The 16,070-nt window shown below is 41.9% G+C and overlaps 1 protein-coding gene across 1 annotated transcript; it reads left to right on the top strand.

Annotated features, from left to right (window-relative positions):
* The first annotated feature begins 297 nt into the window (after positions 1 to 297).
* c19h2orf42 (chromosome 19 C2orf42 homolog) lies at positions 298 to 8,564 on the top strand. Its single transcript, XM_053411999.1, has 8 exons — positions 298 to 419; positions 3,617 to 4,792; positions 4,905 to 5,027; positions 6,058 to 6,162; positions 6,308 to 6,415; positions 7,098 to 7,198; positions 7,663 to 7,825; positions 7,901 to 8,564. Exons 2-8 carry the CDS (start codon positions 3,658 to 3,660, stop codon positions 8,143 to 8,145), a joined length of 1,980 nt encoding a protein of 659 aa, XP_053267974.1. The 5' UTR covers positions 298 to 419; positions 3,617 to 3,657; the 3' UTR covers positions 8,146 to 8,564.
* Positions 8,565 to 16,070: the final 7,506 nt, after the last annotated feature.

Raw genomic sequence — 16,070 nt, 5'->3', positions numbered from 1 at the left:
AGTCCAACCCTGTGAAACAAATAATCTCACTTAAAGTAGATTATTTTAATGCTCATCCACATAATCAAGTCTAAATGTATAATATAACGTATTTAATGTACCTACATTTTGAGCATTTTCTCTCATCTTTAATAACTTTAAGCTGACAACTTATTTTCTCTCACCCATGTTTCAAATTCCTGGAAACTCGGCCATCGGTGCACGTGAACTCCAGCTCCCATGATTCACCGCTCCGACAGAGTCAATTCCCCCTCCCCCCGCCCTTCTCTCCTGCCTCTTCCTCACGTGACCTGCTCCGGCCAATAGGGAGTGTCGTTACAGGCGCAATGCGGCTGTCGGGATGTAAGGAGCAATGGCGACGGTCGAGGCGGATTTGGAGCCAGAGTGAAGCTGGTCTGACCAAACAGAGCCGGAGACAGGTACTTTGAGCATTTCACTTGCACGCACACACGTGTCACACAGGTGGCGAGTCCACAGCGAGCAGCTGCGTGTTAAACAGCCATGTGGGTCCAACCCCTGAACTCAATAAGGCTGAGTGCATTTAATTAAAGTTTATCACGTCATTATGCATCTAAAAACATATAGTTTTAACTTTAATTTGATATGTTGTTTCTGCAGGGAAATTAGTTTTGTACAGTGTGCAGGGATGACAACGATAACGAATCTATAATCGAGGACAGTGGGAGAAAGTCAGTTAATATAGATTTCTGCTCGTGCAGTTTTAAATGAATTTTGCATTATTAAAACAGTTGATTTTTTAAAATTTCAGAGTAACATATTCTTACAGTTACTCTCCAATATTTCTATTATAGAATCCTATACTCGATACTTTTAAAATTAAGGTGAAATGTGCAAAAGCCATTAACACTTTCACAAAATATGATAAATTATTACAGATTAATACACAGTCAGTGCTGCAGCTTATTTCCATTATCAGTAGATTATTGATTCAATTATTTGATTATTTGCTTCGGCTATAAAATGTCAGGAAATTGTGAGAAGGGCCTTTTGAATCTTTCTGTATCTTCAGAAGCGTTGTTTAGTCTGAGTAGAAAAATCCACCCAATTCATTTCATTAAATCATCATATATTACAAACGAATTTAAATAATAAGATTATAACATGAAACCAGTACATGATTTGGCATTGTTGCTTCAAAAAGTTTTAAAACAATTAATTACACTTATTATATATATTTTTTAATGATACAAAAAGCTAGGTAAGTTTATTCCATCCTGAACCAGCTGGCATGTGAATGCATTACTACTAATGATCCAATAATGTAACATGATCAAGCTGCATAATAAGAAGGATCTACAGTGCCTTGCATAAGTATTCACCCCCCTTGGACTTTTTCCCATTATGTACTGTTACTAACTGGAATTTAAATAGACTTAAATAAACTTTTTCCCGTTTGATCAACAAAACATGCATAGTACTTTGGAGGTGCAAAATAAATTTTATTGTGACACAAACAATAATGAGAACAAAAAAGTTTACATCTGTTGGGTGCATAAGTATTCACCCCCCTGTGTCAATACTTGGTAGAACCCCCTTTCGCTGCAATTACAGCTGCAAGTCTTTTGGGGTATGTCTCTACCAGCTTTGCACATCTAGAGATGGAAAGGTTGGTCCATTCTTCTTGGCAAAAAAGATGAAGCTCAGTCAGATTGGATGGAGACCGTCTGTGAACCGCAATCTTCAAGTCTTGCCATAGATTCTCTATTGGATTGAGGTCTGGGCTTTGACTGGGCCATTTTAAGACATTAACATTCTTTAATCCAAACCATTCCTTTGTAGCTCTGGCTGTATGTTTAGGGTCATTGTCCTGCTGGAAGATGAACCTCCGCCCCAGTCTCAAGTCTTTTGCAGACTGCATCAGATTTTCTTCAAGGATTTCCCTGTATTTGGCTCCATCCATCTTTCCCTCTATTCTGACCAGTTTCCCTGTACCTGCTGAAGAGAAGCATCCCCACAGCATGATGCTACCACCACCATGTTTCACTGTTGGGATGGTGTGCTCAGGGTGATGGGCAGTGTTGGGTTTTCGCCACACATAGCGTTTTGCATTGAGGCCAAAAAGTTCAATTTTGGTCTCATCTGACCAGAGCACCTTCTTCCACATGTTTGCTGTGTCTCCCACATGGCTTCTGGCAAACTCCAAACGGGATTTTTTATGGATCCCTTTCAACAATGGCTTTCTTCTTGCCACTCTTCCATAAAGGCCAGATTTGTGGAGTAGACGACTAATAGTTGTCCTGTGGACAGATTCTCCCACCTCAGCTGTGGATCTCTGCAACTCCTCCAGAGTAACCATGCGCCTCCTGGTTGCTTCTCTGATTCATTTTCTCCTTGTCCGACTCTTCAGTTTGGGTGGACGGCCTCCTCTTGGTAGGTTTGCGGTTGTGCCATATTCTTTCCATTTTCTTATGATGGATTTTATGGTGCTCAGAGAGATGTTCAAAGCTCTGGATATTTTTTTATAACCTAACCCTGCTTCATATTTCTCCACAACTTTATCCCTGACCTGTTTGGTGAGCTCCTTGGTCTTCATGATGCTGTTTGTTCAGTAATGATCTCCAACAAACTCTGAGTCCGTCACAGAACAAGTGTATTTATACTGAGATTAAATTGCAGACAGGTGGACCCTATTTACTAATTTTGTGACTTGCAAATGTGACTTGTGAATGCAATTGGTCGCACCAGATCTTTGTTAGGGGTTTCACAGTAAAGGGGGTGAATACATATGCACTCAACACTTTTCAGATTTTTATTTGTAAATAATTGTGAAATCCATGTAATATTTCCCCCCACTTCCAAATGATGCACTATTTTGTGTTGGTCCATTACATAAACTCACGATGAAATAAATTTGAATCTGTGGTTATACCATGACAAAATGTAGAAAAGTCCAAAGGGGGTGAATACTTATGCAAGGCACTGTATATTTTCGTAGGTTTTTTGCAAAACAGATGCAACATTACCACAGATTATATTATGATTTTTTTGTCCTTTGTGATTATTTTCTTTTATGCTTTTGTTTGTATTGTATGTTTTCTTTAGTTTTGGTCTGTGTGATGAAAGTTAAACGTAATGAAAAAAAGGAATTACCACAAAGACATGGAAAACATCTGCAAACACGCAAAATGTCCAGAAAGAGACAAAACAACTGCAGAAAGAAACAAGTTGACCAAAGCTTGTTGAAACAGATAAAGCTGCGACACAAAACAACCCTGAACAACTCAGCGGTTTTCTCTTATTGTGTGTGTGTCAGTTGGAGGGTGGGTGTCCATGGGAAGAACAGATCTATTAAATACAGATGGAATAAAGTCATAAAAGCATTTCACACCTTAAAAGATGTAATAAAAGTCTTTGAACTGAGGAACAATTTCGACAAACGTTATATTTGAAGTTTGTTTGATACAGGGCTGTAATCTTCTAAAATCAATGATTGTGTCTTTATATTTTTGTAGATTCGGTCTTGGATAGAACTCTTAGCAGCACAATATGAAAACATTGACCTCAGACTGAAGATCAAAGGTCATGACTTCTACCACCACCATCTGAGCTCTGTGTTCAAAATCATCTCTTTGTTTCCTTTTCCCTCTTTGAAAAGGTTCACGTCCCGTCACCTCCAGCTGAACTCTCAGCAGCAGAATGGAGACTGAAGTGACAGTGTCCTCCTCATCCAGCGTCGTCTCGCCCTCCGCTCCGCAGACGTTGACCACTCCGGCCAACCTGGCAGTGAAACAGCGAGACGGCAGGAAAAGCTCATCCACGACTCCATCCTTCCTCTCCAACCTGGGCAGGGCCACCCTGCGCGGCATCCGCAAGTGTCCACAGTGTGGCGTCTACAACGGCACCCGAGGGCTCAGCTGCAAGAACAAGGCCTGCGGGGTATCGCTCCGAAACGCCTCAGCGGGAGGTAGAACCAGGAAGAAATGTGCGGTGGAGGTGGTGAAGGTGATAATAGACAGCGAGGAGAGGGTTGGGAAGGAGCGCGACGGGGGAGGAGTCCTGGCCGGCGGCTCAGGCGGAGGAGTCCAGGTGTTTTCAGTGTGTCACAGAGGGAGAGGAGCCACGGCTACACAGCTGGGCTTCGTTGAGCTTGTCCCTACCGACACAGCCATAGCCACTGGTGACGGCGGCACCCTGCTGACCCGCATCAACCTGGGCCGCTGCTTTCTGCCCTCTTGCAGGCAAGGTCAAAGGTCAAATCAGGGCGAGGCAGAATCAGGGGCGGCCAACTCCAAGCAGTCTTCCGACAGCCTCTGCGTCCACATCAAACAAGCCATAGAGTGTCAGAGCCGCGCGACCCCGCTGACCTTAAAGAGCTCCGTGCTGGAGGGTTTGCAGGCCTCCATCCAGGCCAGGGAGGAGCTCTGGAGGCTGGCCACCGAGTCCCCGGGCCCCCTGGTGCAGCGCGTTTCCAAAGACACGCTGGTGGTGAAGTGCCACACGGATTCCCATCATCCCCTGGGCCTCCTGCATCTCACCGTAGGTGCCGCCGGACTGTCCGAGGTTTCCAAGAGTGAGAGAAAGGGCAGAGAGATGCAGCAGCACAGCTTTTTCCACTGTGCCTGCCAGGTCAGCAGCAGCAGCATTAGCAGCAGCAGCAGCAGGAGGAACAAACCTGGTGTTGATGGAGCAGGTGGAGCCTCCAGCTTTCACTCTCCTCCCAGCTCGGCCACACCACAACCCTGCCTTCACTTCTACGCCTGTGTGTGCGCCTTCGCGAGCGATGAGAAACTGGCTGCAGAGTTCGTTCCTTTCATCGGCTACACGCCCAGTGGTACGCTAGCTGTACGGTAACCTGTTTGAAAGGAATAGCTGAACAATCTTCAGACACTTCCTTTGACTTATTCTGTTTGTGCCTGTGTTTCTCTCATTGTTTTTCCTCTCAGCTGTGCAGCAAAGTTCTCCCAGTGGCTCAGCAGGTCACAGCGAGAAGCCCCTGCAGCATCAGGCCGAAGCAGCCAGCTCTCATCACAAAGCAAAGAAAGTTCGCCTGGAGGAATCTCTCTCTGGTGATTTCCTCTTAATGCCCCCTGACAGGCTTGCTACAGAGCGTCAACCACTCAGAAATGCAGGATGAGTCTGCAGCGCATGTTTGTCTGAATCTTCATAGTCCTTCCTTCTGTTTCTGTTTCTGTCTGATCCTTCCCGATTTGTCCTTCTTCTCATTTCCTGCCTCTGTGCGCCCCCCCTCAGCGCCCCCTGCCTCTGGCTCGGGGAGAGAGGGAGTGTCAGCCTCCAGCCTGAGGAGAGCTGGTCAGAGGAGAACCTCCCAGTGGGCTGGTGGGCTGAAGGTTTCAGGTGCTGCCTCCCCCTACTGAGCCCACGCCCTCTATCGCCTTCTCACCTCCCTGCTGCTTGAAATCTGACCGTTACATCATCTCAGACATCTGCTTTTATCTTTATCATCCCTCTGTCTATTCCTGCAGCACTAATCCACTTCTGAAAAGAACTGACACAACCAAAGTATCTGCAGATCTTCTTCCAGAAAAGAGCCCTGCAAACCTCTTAAATATATTTCTAGCCTTCTATAGGCAAGGAGATGATGTGTGTCTGTTAGTCAGCAGGATTACGCAAGGTGGATTACCAAACACTAGAGGGATGTGGTTTGAGTCAGGGAAGAACCAATTCAATTTTGGTTTGGGCCCAGATCAATATCTTGCAATGCTAAAGAAAAGAAGACAAAAATCCTAGATCTGCACCAAACTTGAATGGGTTCTTCTACAGATTGTACTTTAGCCCTCCACACAAAGTAATGGAAATGGTTCAGAGTTATTTAAAGATTAGATTGTGTAATATTCAAGGTTAATATTGGGTATGTATTAACAAAAAAGTGATATCAGTGAATAATCTGTACTTTCTCCATGTTAACCATTAATATGTTTCATACTTTAGATTCCATGACCCTAAGAATAACTTCGGGCCTTTAAATGAATCTTTGAGTAATTTTAGACAAAGTATCTTGATGCTAGAAAGAAAGACAATAATGAATGTGAGCTTGTTGTGCTGCTTGATCATCTGATCTGTGTGTTTATGCCTCAGGAGGTACACAGGTTGTGGACGAGCGCACAGTGACCTTGGGTTTCCATCAGTGGCTGGCCAGTGTCACAGAGAGGATCCACCAGACCATGCACTACCAGTTCGATGGTAAAGCTAAAGAAGATTGAAATCCTGCATATTGGAACCAGTTAGATATGAAGCTCTAATAACTTTGTTCTCAGCAAAGCAACTGAGATGTTGTTAAGTAAACAAAGTTCACAGTGAAATGTTGTTTTTGTCGTTTATCCTTCAGGGAAACCACAACCTCTGGTGTACCACATTCCTCAGGAGTTCTTCAACGCGTTGCAGCATCGTCTGTCGCTCGGATCGAAGAAGAGGAGGCTGCCAAACTTCACAACAGGTGGGAAAACTTACAGTAAAGTAATACCCGTGCATTGATGCATCAGTATCAACAATCTGACAATACTATATATATATATAACACTATGTCAGTCACAGCGGACAATTCTCTACTCTCTCCCATGCATGATTTAGCATTGTTGTATCGGTGTGTAAAGCAACACAATTTTGTTGTTTTTAACCTCACAATAACAGCTTTAAAATATTTTCAGTGGTACACCAACCTATAATTCAGAGAATTGCATTTCTTCCTTTGCCACAGTGCTCCCCGGACGCCTGGAATAGCTCTTTGTAACTCTACAAACCAGTATTAGCTCAGTATTCTCAGTATGTACTGAGGACAGTAAACATTTTATGGATGTTTTAATTGGCTAGTGATTTGTCCCAGTGCTGCTAATAGTCACTGAAGGTAGTTTTCAAATGTTCAAATTTGCATTATTATGAAGCATGTGGGATACATATAGTATGTGTATGTATATATATAGTAGCTTATATAAAACATACACGTGTGTGCCGCTGTGTATGAATCGAGACTCAAACCCGAGTTTACACAAGAGCAAATCTAACATTGTGTTGCTTTAAGAGCAGGATCTGAATTCATATTCCAACACTGGATAAACAGACCCCGAACAGGTAAATAAATATGGCACCTCTTCTTCGTGTCTTTTTTGTGTGGACGTCAGCCTTTGTGAGAAACGATGGACTTCCCCTCGGCTCCTTCTCCAAGTACACCTGGCACATCACCAACCTCGTGCAGGTCAAACGCCTCTTCGACACTCCAGAGGTAAACTCCTCATTGTTCTTATGCCAGGGTGTGAGTTCCACTGAGGACGAGGGGACATGTCCCCATCTCTTTTCATCCTGTGTCCTGGGCTTTCTGAATCAGACTGAAAACGCTGCTGCTGCCAAAATCTAGATGAGAGAAGATGAATCAATTTAAAAACAGCATTCAACTACTTTGCCTTCAAATAAGACTCCAGCACAATATGTAAAACACTTTTTAAGCCCTGGGCAGATGAATTGCATTATGTTGTTACTTTGTTAATGAATTTCAATTATTATGCTTCTGTTATCTCATCTGAATGAGTTGCTGTATTTGTGCTTTTAAAACATTTTGGAGAAACATCTCCATACTTACAGACTGTTTCAGGTAAAATGACAGAGTGGAGTAAAACTGTGATTTCAGTGACTTTGCCACTCTCACCTCTTCTTCTCTCTCTCTCTCTCTCCTCACTATCTGCCCTCCAGCTGCCTCTGGAGGTCTATCAGAGTTTTGTGAAAAACATAGACGGCTCTTATTCCCGTTTTCGCTGTCCCGAGCCTCTTCCCGAGCCAGAACTACCAGAGGGTTACAGGACAGATCGTCCGCAGGCCATACGACCCATGGAGCTCCGCACCTTCCTCAAAGTCGGTGAGTGACCGGATCCAGCTGTGATACCCACGAATGTAGAGCTGCACACATTCACACTGTGGTTCTCTCTGCCAGGACCCGGCATGGCGGCAGATCAGAAGGAGGCCAGTCCCTTTGTGATCGAGTGGATCCCGGAGGTTCTCCCTCGCTGTCAGATGGGAGAGCTCAGGATCAGCTTTGAGTTCGGCCACCAGAAGAGCGGTCAGCCGGAGAGCCACTGTGAGAAAATAAGCACGCCGGAGAAAGGGGCGCGCAACAAGTCCGAGTCCACCCAATTGAAACACTCGAAGGCTGTGGACGTCCTTCAGGTGGTCGTCTAGTCGTCATCCAGCCTCCTCCCTATAACACCGTGTTAACATCTCCTGATTTTAACTGCAACGTGTCTGAAAGAGATGAAATATAGAAATATGTCAGACTCATATATCCATGTTATATTATGCAAGATGTGGAGAATCGTCCGCAGCCCCCATCATGTAATATAATATTGTTTAACAGTATTAGTTTGTTGTGGAGACCTCATGTTAATGCCTTTTCCTTAATGCTGAATATGCACAAAGTAAAGAAGCTAAAGAAACTATATATTTAAAAGTTATTTTTTATATATGTCAAAGACAGATCATACGACCAGCTGAGAGCATTGTAGAATTGTGTATTTAAAACGAAAGGAAATGGACTGGATAACTTTTCCTAACAGTGTGAAAACCTACGTGTACGTTTAAACTTTCAAAGAGTTTTTTTTTTGTCCTGTTTGTTTTCTATGTAAAGATTAAGAAAATAAATCACATTCAATGGACAAAAATGTGTGTTGAGTATTTCCATTTAAATGCAACTGCACTATATCTCCCGCCTTTACAGATAAACATTCAATGTATGAACAAATATGATATTCTTATAAAACATGTTTTTAATTGTACCTAAGTTCTTTGGTGAATGAGATGAGGATCAGTGTATTTGGGGCTCGTTGCCATGTTTTTTTAAATGTATTCGTTTTGGACACATTTTTCCTCTAAACTTCCAAGATGATTTCATAAAAACTGTTTAATGCCTGAAGAGGAACAACTATTCAATATTTGACTAATGGAGTAACAAAGCCACATTTTAACATTCCTTTTTAGAGAAGCAGGGTGCTGCAGTGGTTCAGTTGTTCTGTGTGGAGTTGTCTTCAGGTTCTCCAGCTTCCTCCCACAACCCAAAGACATGCTGATTGGGGTTAGATTAACTGGAGGCTCTAAATTAACCGTAGGTGTGAATGTGAGCGTAAATGATTGATTGTCTCAGTGTGTCTGACCTGCGATACTCTGGTGACCTGTCCAATGTCAGCTGGGATTGGCCACAGCTCCTCTACTGCCCTCAAAAGATAAAGTAGTATGAATGGAAACCAAACTCTGTATATTTAGAGAAGATAAGGTAAGATAAAAAAAGATAATCCTTTATTTGTCTTGTCACAGCATCAAAGAGGACATTCAAAAATAGACATTAGGATGATAAAGTAAACATGCGATATAAAAAATGCAAGGAAATGTGAAAATGTTATACATATATTCATATTATTTAATTTAATATTCCCCACTCCTTCAACCTGTAAACTGCTGCTTCATTTGACTATGTCATATGTTACGATGTTATATGTTATATGTTGTATGTTATGTAGTATGTTATTTTTCTATTTTGTAAAGTCGTCTACTGCGTAGATGTTGCCTGCCATATCACAAGAATTCCACTGCTCCGATGATGCTGTCATTGGTGCATGTGACAATAAAAAAACTTTGAACTTTGAACTTTGAAATGATAATGGAATAGAACTAATATATAAAGTAACAGATTATACAGTTGAGAGAATATATTCACTGAAATGCATTGCACAGACATATGATTATTGCACATATTAGAGTGAAGAGATTTTTAATGATGATGCCAGAGGATTTCTGTCCTTTACAAAATAAAAATAAAAACTTGTGTCAGGAGTCTGTATGAAGTTTTGACTGAGTAGATTTTGTGTTGGTGTTGTGCAGGAACATGAATGTCCTTCAATATACAAGATCCCAACTCATCAAATAAAAATAGATTTGCATGAGAAAGGAATTCCACAAAAATTCCATAGATGGACACTTATTCACACTTATTTCAGTTTTCTGTACCTGCAGTGTTTTTTCCCACCTGTACATTTTCACCATTCTTTCGTATAGTGTGTGGATGTACTGAATCTGACCAGCAGGGGGAGGCATCAGCCCGTCTTCACAAACAGGGAACTGGCCTGAATAAGGCTTCTCATGCAAACAGATGGAGAAAGTGGAATGACTGCGAGTAATATTGAAACCATCATAGTTGTGTGTCTCTGTTTGTGTGTTACTAACACAAATCAGGTGTCAGTCTTCCTCCCGTCTGAGCTTCACTGAGCTAATATCACACACATGCTGTGAGGACAAATCACAGGAAGCATCACACATGCTCCCAAAACGTGTCCAAATGTTCATGAATTAATTAAGATTACGAGTTAATACGGACAAATCACACGCACGGCTCAGAATAGCAACTTTGCACATTGAGTATCTGCATCAGGGGCGTAGGCGTCTGAGAACGGCGCCAGCCCTCGGCCCTCGTTCCTCCCTCACAGGCCCCCAGGACATCAGCGTGAGCACAGCCTCTGCCTGCACGCAGGGGCCCCGGCTGCCAGACAGCTCTGAGCCGCGCATTTAGCTGTTTACATGCTCTGTCAGTCACAGAGACGGGAGATGCATCAATCCTCTCCTGGTAGAAACATAGAGCACATTCTGACGGGGAGACTTCCACCGTGAAAGATGTTTTAAAGGCAGTGAAGGCCGGAGAGGGGAGGAGGGAGAAAGAGAGAGAGAGGGAGAAACTCTCATACTGATTTCAAGCACTAACAACCACTCGAGAAAGTGATGCAATGACATTTTGTTATTTTTCTTCGAATTCTTTTGAGTTTGAGGTCTTTTTTATTTATTGACAAGATTTTAACTGCGAAAGTTATTTCTCACTGAGTGTAAACTGTTAACTTCAACTGGTAACATGCAAGTTGATTTATTGAATTTTGCTAATCAAAGTTGTCAATTGTTTGAATATTGTTTAATTTAATTTAAACAAACTTTATTAATTTTTTGCTACTTATTGAAGTATTTTTTTTCAAGTTGGCCAAACACTTTTCATATTTCAAAGTATAATTTTAGATTTTTTTCTAAATTGTAAATTAATGTATTAGGGAATCAATACATTTCTTTCCCTGTCATATTTGACTTTGTTAAATAAGGAACTAAATATGTAGGAAAATAAATAGAAATAATAACTATGAGTTTCTTTCCAAAGCTACATTTCTAGAATTTTTTTGATGTGGATGAATATTTTTTTATTCTTAACATTTTTTAATCAAATTAATAAATATAAACAAATTATATATAATATATATCAATAAATAATTCATAAAATAATTAAACACACAAAGAAATAAACAGGATATTGTATGGTTGCAATCAAATTACATATCAAAAATGTCAACCTCATGGTGGAAAAGTCAAGGGTCCCTGAGTTAGGATCCATCCTCTGGTGACCATGCATACTGTATCTCGACAAACTTTCCTGGCAAATCCACTTGACATTTTTAGAGAAATTTCAGTCATGACTAAAGTTTGACGACCTGACGGCCAACTTCGCAATCCGTGGAGCAATGCCGCAAGCACGGCGGGAATATATAGACAGCAAGAAACTAATTTTAGGTTTGGGCCGTTCTCACAACCACATGTCAAGTGGAATAAAACGAAGTTCATGGCCGAGGCAGCTCCGTCTTTCTCTGTTATTATGTGAACGAGTGAGTGGAAGCAGCCAAGACACAACTGCACGTCTGTCAACACCAGGCGACAGACGTGCACTGAGCCAACCGCTTTCCTCCAGCTCTGTCATTCCACATGATCCACACAGAGAACTCACCAGTCAACATTTATAAACTCCGCTGCAACATGTTTTGACTTGCTGCACCTCTCGCTGTCCAGGTCCAGCTCCTCACTGATTCAGAAGTGGAGAGGGAGTGAGATCATTTGGAAACAACCCACACCACATGTTTTATTTCACATATTACTGTACTGTACACATTCACTCTCCCTGCAGCACCAACTCCCATTCATCAGAACTGGTGGGTGGTCATTAATCTACTCTCCACACACACACACACACACACACACATTGCTTTCATCGTCCTCAAATGTCATAATGGTTTTAGGAGAATACATACTACAAATATTCCTGTAAACAGTTTCAACAAAGTTATTAGACTATACAGATTTAGTAGTTACCTTACCTGTCTTAACTTCAAGCAATGGTGGAGGAAATTCATAAGTAAAGGTGCAAATATATTGACAAAAAGTAAAAGTACCATATTTAGCTGCAGGTTTGCCGATATATGTGGTGAAGTAAAAGTATCTGAGAATGAATCTACTTTAGTAAATTATAGATCCAAAACGTTCCCAATTACAGTAACAGAGTTAATGCACTTATTTACACACCATTAACAAATAACTGTATGCTCATTGTGTTTATGGACTTTGGTGTATTACTTGTGTTTAATTTATACGTTTATTTACACTTTGAGTTCTTTACTTCCTGTTTTATTTTGAACCCTTTTCCTTTGTGTTTTTTCCTCTCTCTCACTTCACGTCCTGTCTTTGTCTGCCTTCCCGCCTTTGCTGATTACTCTGCCATTGTTGTTTTCCACAGTGTTTTGTTACTTTGTGTACTCCTTGTTTCCTCAACACAGCATCTCGTCAGTGTCAGTGACTCTGTAGCTGCTTTCAAACATGCCCTGAACTGTATATAAAAAGGAAAACCGTGGCATTGTACGAAACAAGGGTCAGATTAACACTAAGCTGGAGGCACTGAAAAACTGTACCACCAGGTCGTGAGCCACTATTGCCAGAAAGGAAATTCTATTCAGACAGAAGATGGCTCTACGGACATCTTTGTTTCAAGTACAGGTGAGTTTGGCATTTATTGCTCCTATTTATCAATGTGCAGGTCCAGCATTTTCCAAATGTTTGACACAACTACCTAACTGGTACCAAACCTTGTAAATGTAAATCCTGTTTACTGCATCATTTGATTTGAGCCTGACAAATCAGCGAAGGCTCCATTGTGACCGAAAAGACCCAATCAGCAGGCGGTTATGAGCGTCTACATCATTGTTTCCAAATGTCTCCATTTCCTCGCCCGTCCAGACAAAAACGCAGCTAAAACAGGATCAGCAGCATTTCCAAACTTCTCTGTTTCAGTGGCTCTAAAACTCCGGGGTAGTGTGGACACCAGGTGTATCCGCAGCAGAATTTTTGTAATGCTATGTGCTACAGTAACAGTCATGGTCGTTTGGATTCATCTTCTGAGGTTCATACCATCCCCGGGGCTAAAAACGTTGAAGGGTATTGTATTTGGATTGGACGCCAGAGCACATGAAGATAAAGATGAATATCAGGTAAACAAAATTACTATATGTCAGTATGTCTTCCATGAAACGTATATGTGTTCTCATGCGAAACCAATCCCTTATCCAGGATTTCCATATTCAAATAAACTGGATGAGGACAACCATGAATTGGTTCTGCAAATGGAATAGTCATTGTTCTCCCTCATGTGATTTACTCAAATACAAATACTAGAATACAAAGTTTAATAAAATGTATTAATTCAATAAACATCTTTTGGTTTTAAAGAGATCTGAGGCTAAATAGCTCAGACCAACAAGTTCCTATTCATTCTTGTAATTCACTGTGGTGGTTTGTTGTTGCACCGTCCTTGGACTGAGAGTTACTGTTAATGTCTATGTCCATCAACTGTGTAATAAACAGGTCAGAAAGGGGAGAGCAATCTGCACGCAAGTCCTGTGCTTTATGTCCTTCTATCTGAGCAAAGGCTCAAACATTAAAAAGGGGGAAAACCTCGAGGAAACACAAATCATCGGTTTACGTGGGGTCAGCATTTTCTGGGCCAAATGCACACGGCAAAACACATTATCTGAGTCAGCCTGGCAGAGTCACACACATTAGATATGCCTGCTCAGTGCACCTGCACGCAACAAGCATACACGCTAATCTGATGTGATGCCCTTCGGTGTAAGACAAGGGGGAAATGGAGCTGCCAACAGGGAATCTACCTGCCAACTGGAGGAGGTAGAGGCAGACTGACAGGACTTGTCAACACATTCTCGATGACTGACGACAATCGGTGACATGCAGCCTCGATACAAACACGCCTCTCAGTCTGCCCCCGATAGAGAGTGGTTACCTCGTGGCCAAGCTGAGGCAGGACCAGACGCAGGCCGGGATCGGGAGGAGTCAAGGTCAGAGTCACTTCCGAGGCGAGGAGCCAAGATAGACCACTTACCCAATGACCTCCGAGCCCTGCCTGTCAATCCCGGAGGAGGTCGAGCGAATCCATCGTCAGTCCCCTGTCAACCCTCATCTCAATTCACCCTCTGTTTCTCATGATTGCTGTTGAATGCACAGCAGCACATGAAGGCTCATATTAGGAGAGTTAAATCAGCCCTGAATGAATTTGTGGAATTAGTAAATTTTTGCCTGGTGTCTGTGTCCTGTTCATCAGACCCTCAAACACTTCAAGTTTTTCAGTGAATATATGGAAGATCTTTTTAAATATGAGCTCAATAATCAAAATAATAATGACATTGGTCAGGGATGACTACAGGTGAAGTGTCCAAAGATTTATTTGACCCTGGTTATATCATTCCTTCATTTTCTATACCGATTATCCTTTCGAGGCTGGTAAGGGGGAGCCTACAGAAGGAGTCTTCGCTGTGTAAAGTAGAAAAGTAAGGCAGGGTTGGATGTCCGACTCCACACCACACACAGACTTGATTGTGTGCTCAATAAATTATTCCGATTGAGAAATTGAGCTGATTGTGCTGTTCTTCCCGAGCGAGTCGTTTAGTGTTAGCGGTGGAGCTCCTCAAATACATCCGAGAGCTCTGTTCTAAACTCAGCTGTGGTTTTTCCTTCCTGCTCACAAGCTCATGAAAATACTGTGAAAGCCACAGAGACAATCATAATGCGATATGTCTGTTGCAAATGGGTGGCTGCTGAGTTATGAAGCTTATAAACAGTGTTTGCATAGGCCTGGTTTTGTACTCGACAGTACATAATGAGTGGAGTCAGACCAGCCACAGACGGAACGTTACGCTGACGTACATGAAACGTGTGATTTGAACGTCCGCTCTGGCTTCCACTGACGAGATGAAAACATTCGATGAGTGCGGAGCGATGAGGAGTTTCCTGCAGTCTGAGGTTTTTTACGGGTCCTTATTTTAATTACAATGTCCTGTTGAGTCTTCTTCTCCTGCATGGGTTTCACGGTGGAGAGCTGACACCAACGTTTATCTTGATGCGTGCAGGGAAACAGTAGTAGAAATGAGACGGCCACTGATTTGCATTTTCTTTTGATGTGCTCTGGAAATTTGGTTATAATTTGCACCGCATGGAAAGTTGACGGATGACTAAGAAGGGATTCAGACTGGAGCAGAGTTGCATTAGATAATATAAGGAGGTTTGTATAGGCTGGGGTTGTGGCGTCTAAGGTAATGGTGAGAACATACAAAAACTAAAAACTGTAAATTAAGCTAGAGTGACAGATTATTGCATTTGAAAGCGAGTCACATGGAGAAACTTTGCACAACCGTTTGTAATACATTGAGGTAAACAGAAGGAATAGAGTGTAACAGTGAAGGCTCCTGTTGGAAAAGGGAAATAAAGAAAAGGGTAGAAGACATACATTATTGTTTTAAGAGTGGAGGAAGTACACATCCCATAAACCATTGCGAATCACCCCTTTCCAACAAATTCCAGTGGGTCTGCTTTAACTAAACCCTATTGTTAAGATAATGTTGTCATATATCGTATTTTGTGTCTTGTATGACTGTATTTAGAGTTCCATGGTTTATAAGATAGTAACTTAGTGTAGTCGACATGAGCAGTATCGGTAAACTCAATTCAACAGTAACAGCTTATTCCCCCAATTAGAGATATCGCTATTAAGCCCGAGGATTGTGGGTAGTGTCTTTTTTGTCCTTGACTTGGCATATAAAACTTATTTTTCTTAATATCATACAGAGTTGTGGCTTCTTCAAGACAATCTAATATTGTTTCACGGCCTAATAGCGTGTGGTAAGTCTGCCTTGGAGAGTTAAAATGTTATGGCTGATAATAAAAATTTGTATTTAGTACAATTTTTTGTC

This window comes from Pleuronectes platessa, chromosome 19 (assembly GCF_947347685.1).
Source record: "Pleuronectes platessa chromosome 19, fPlePla1.1, whole genome shotgun sequence".
Classification (NCBI taxonomy): domain Eukaryota; kingdom Metazoa; phylum Chordata; class Actinopteri; order Pleuronectiformes; family Pleuronectidae; genus Pleuronectes; species Pleuronectes platessa.
Note: the sequence above shows the minus strand (reverse complement) of the source record. Positions and strands in the feature narration are given on the sequence as shown.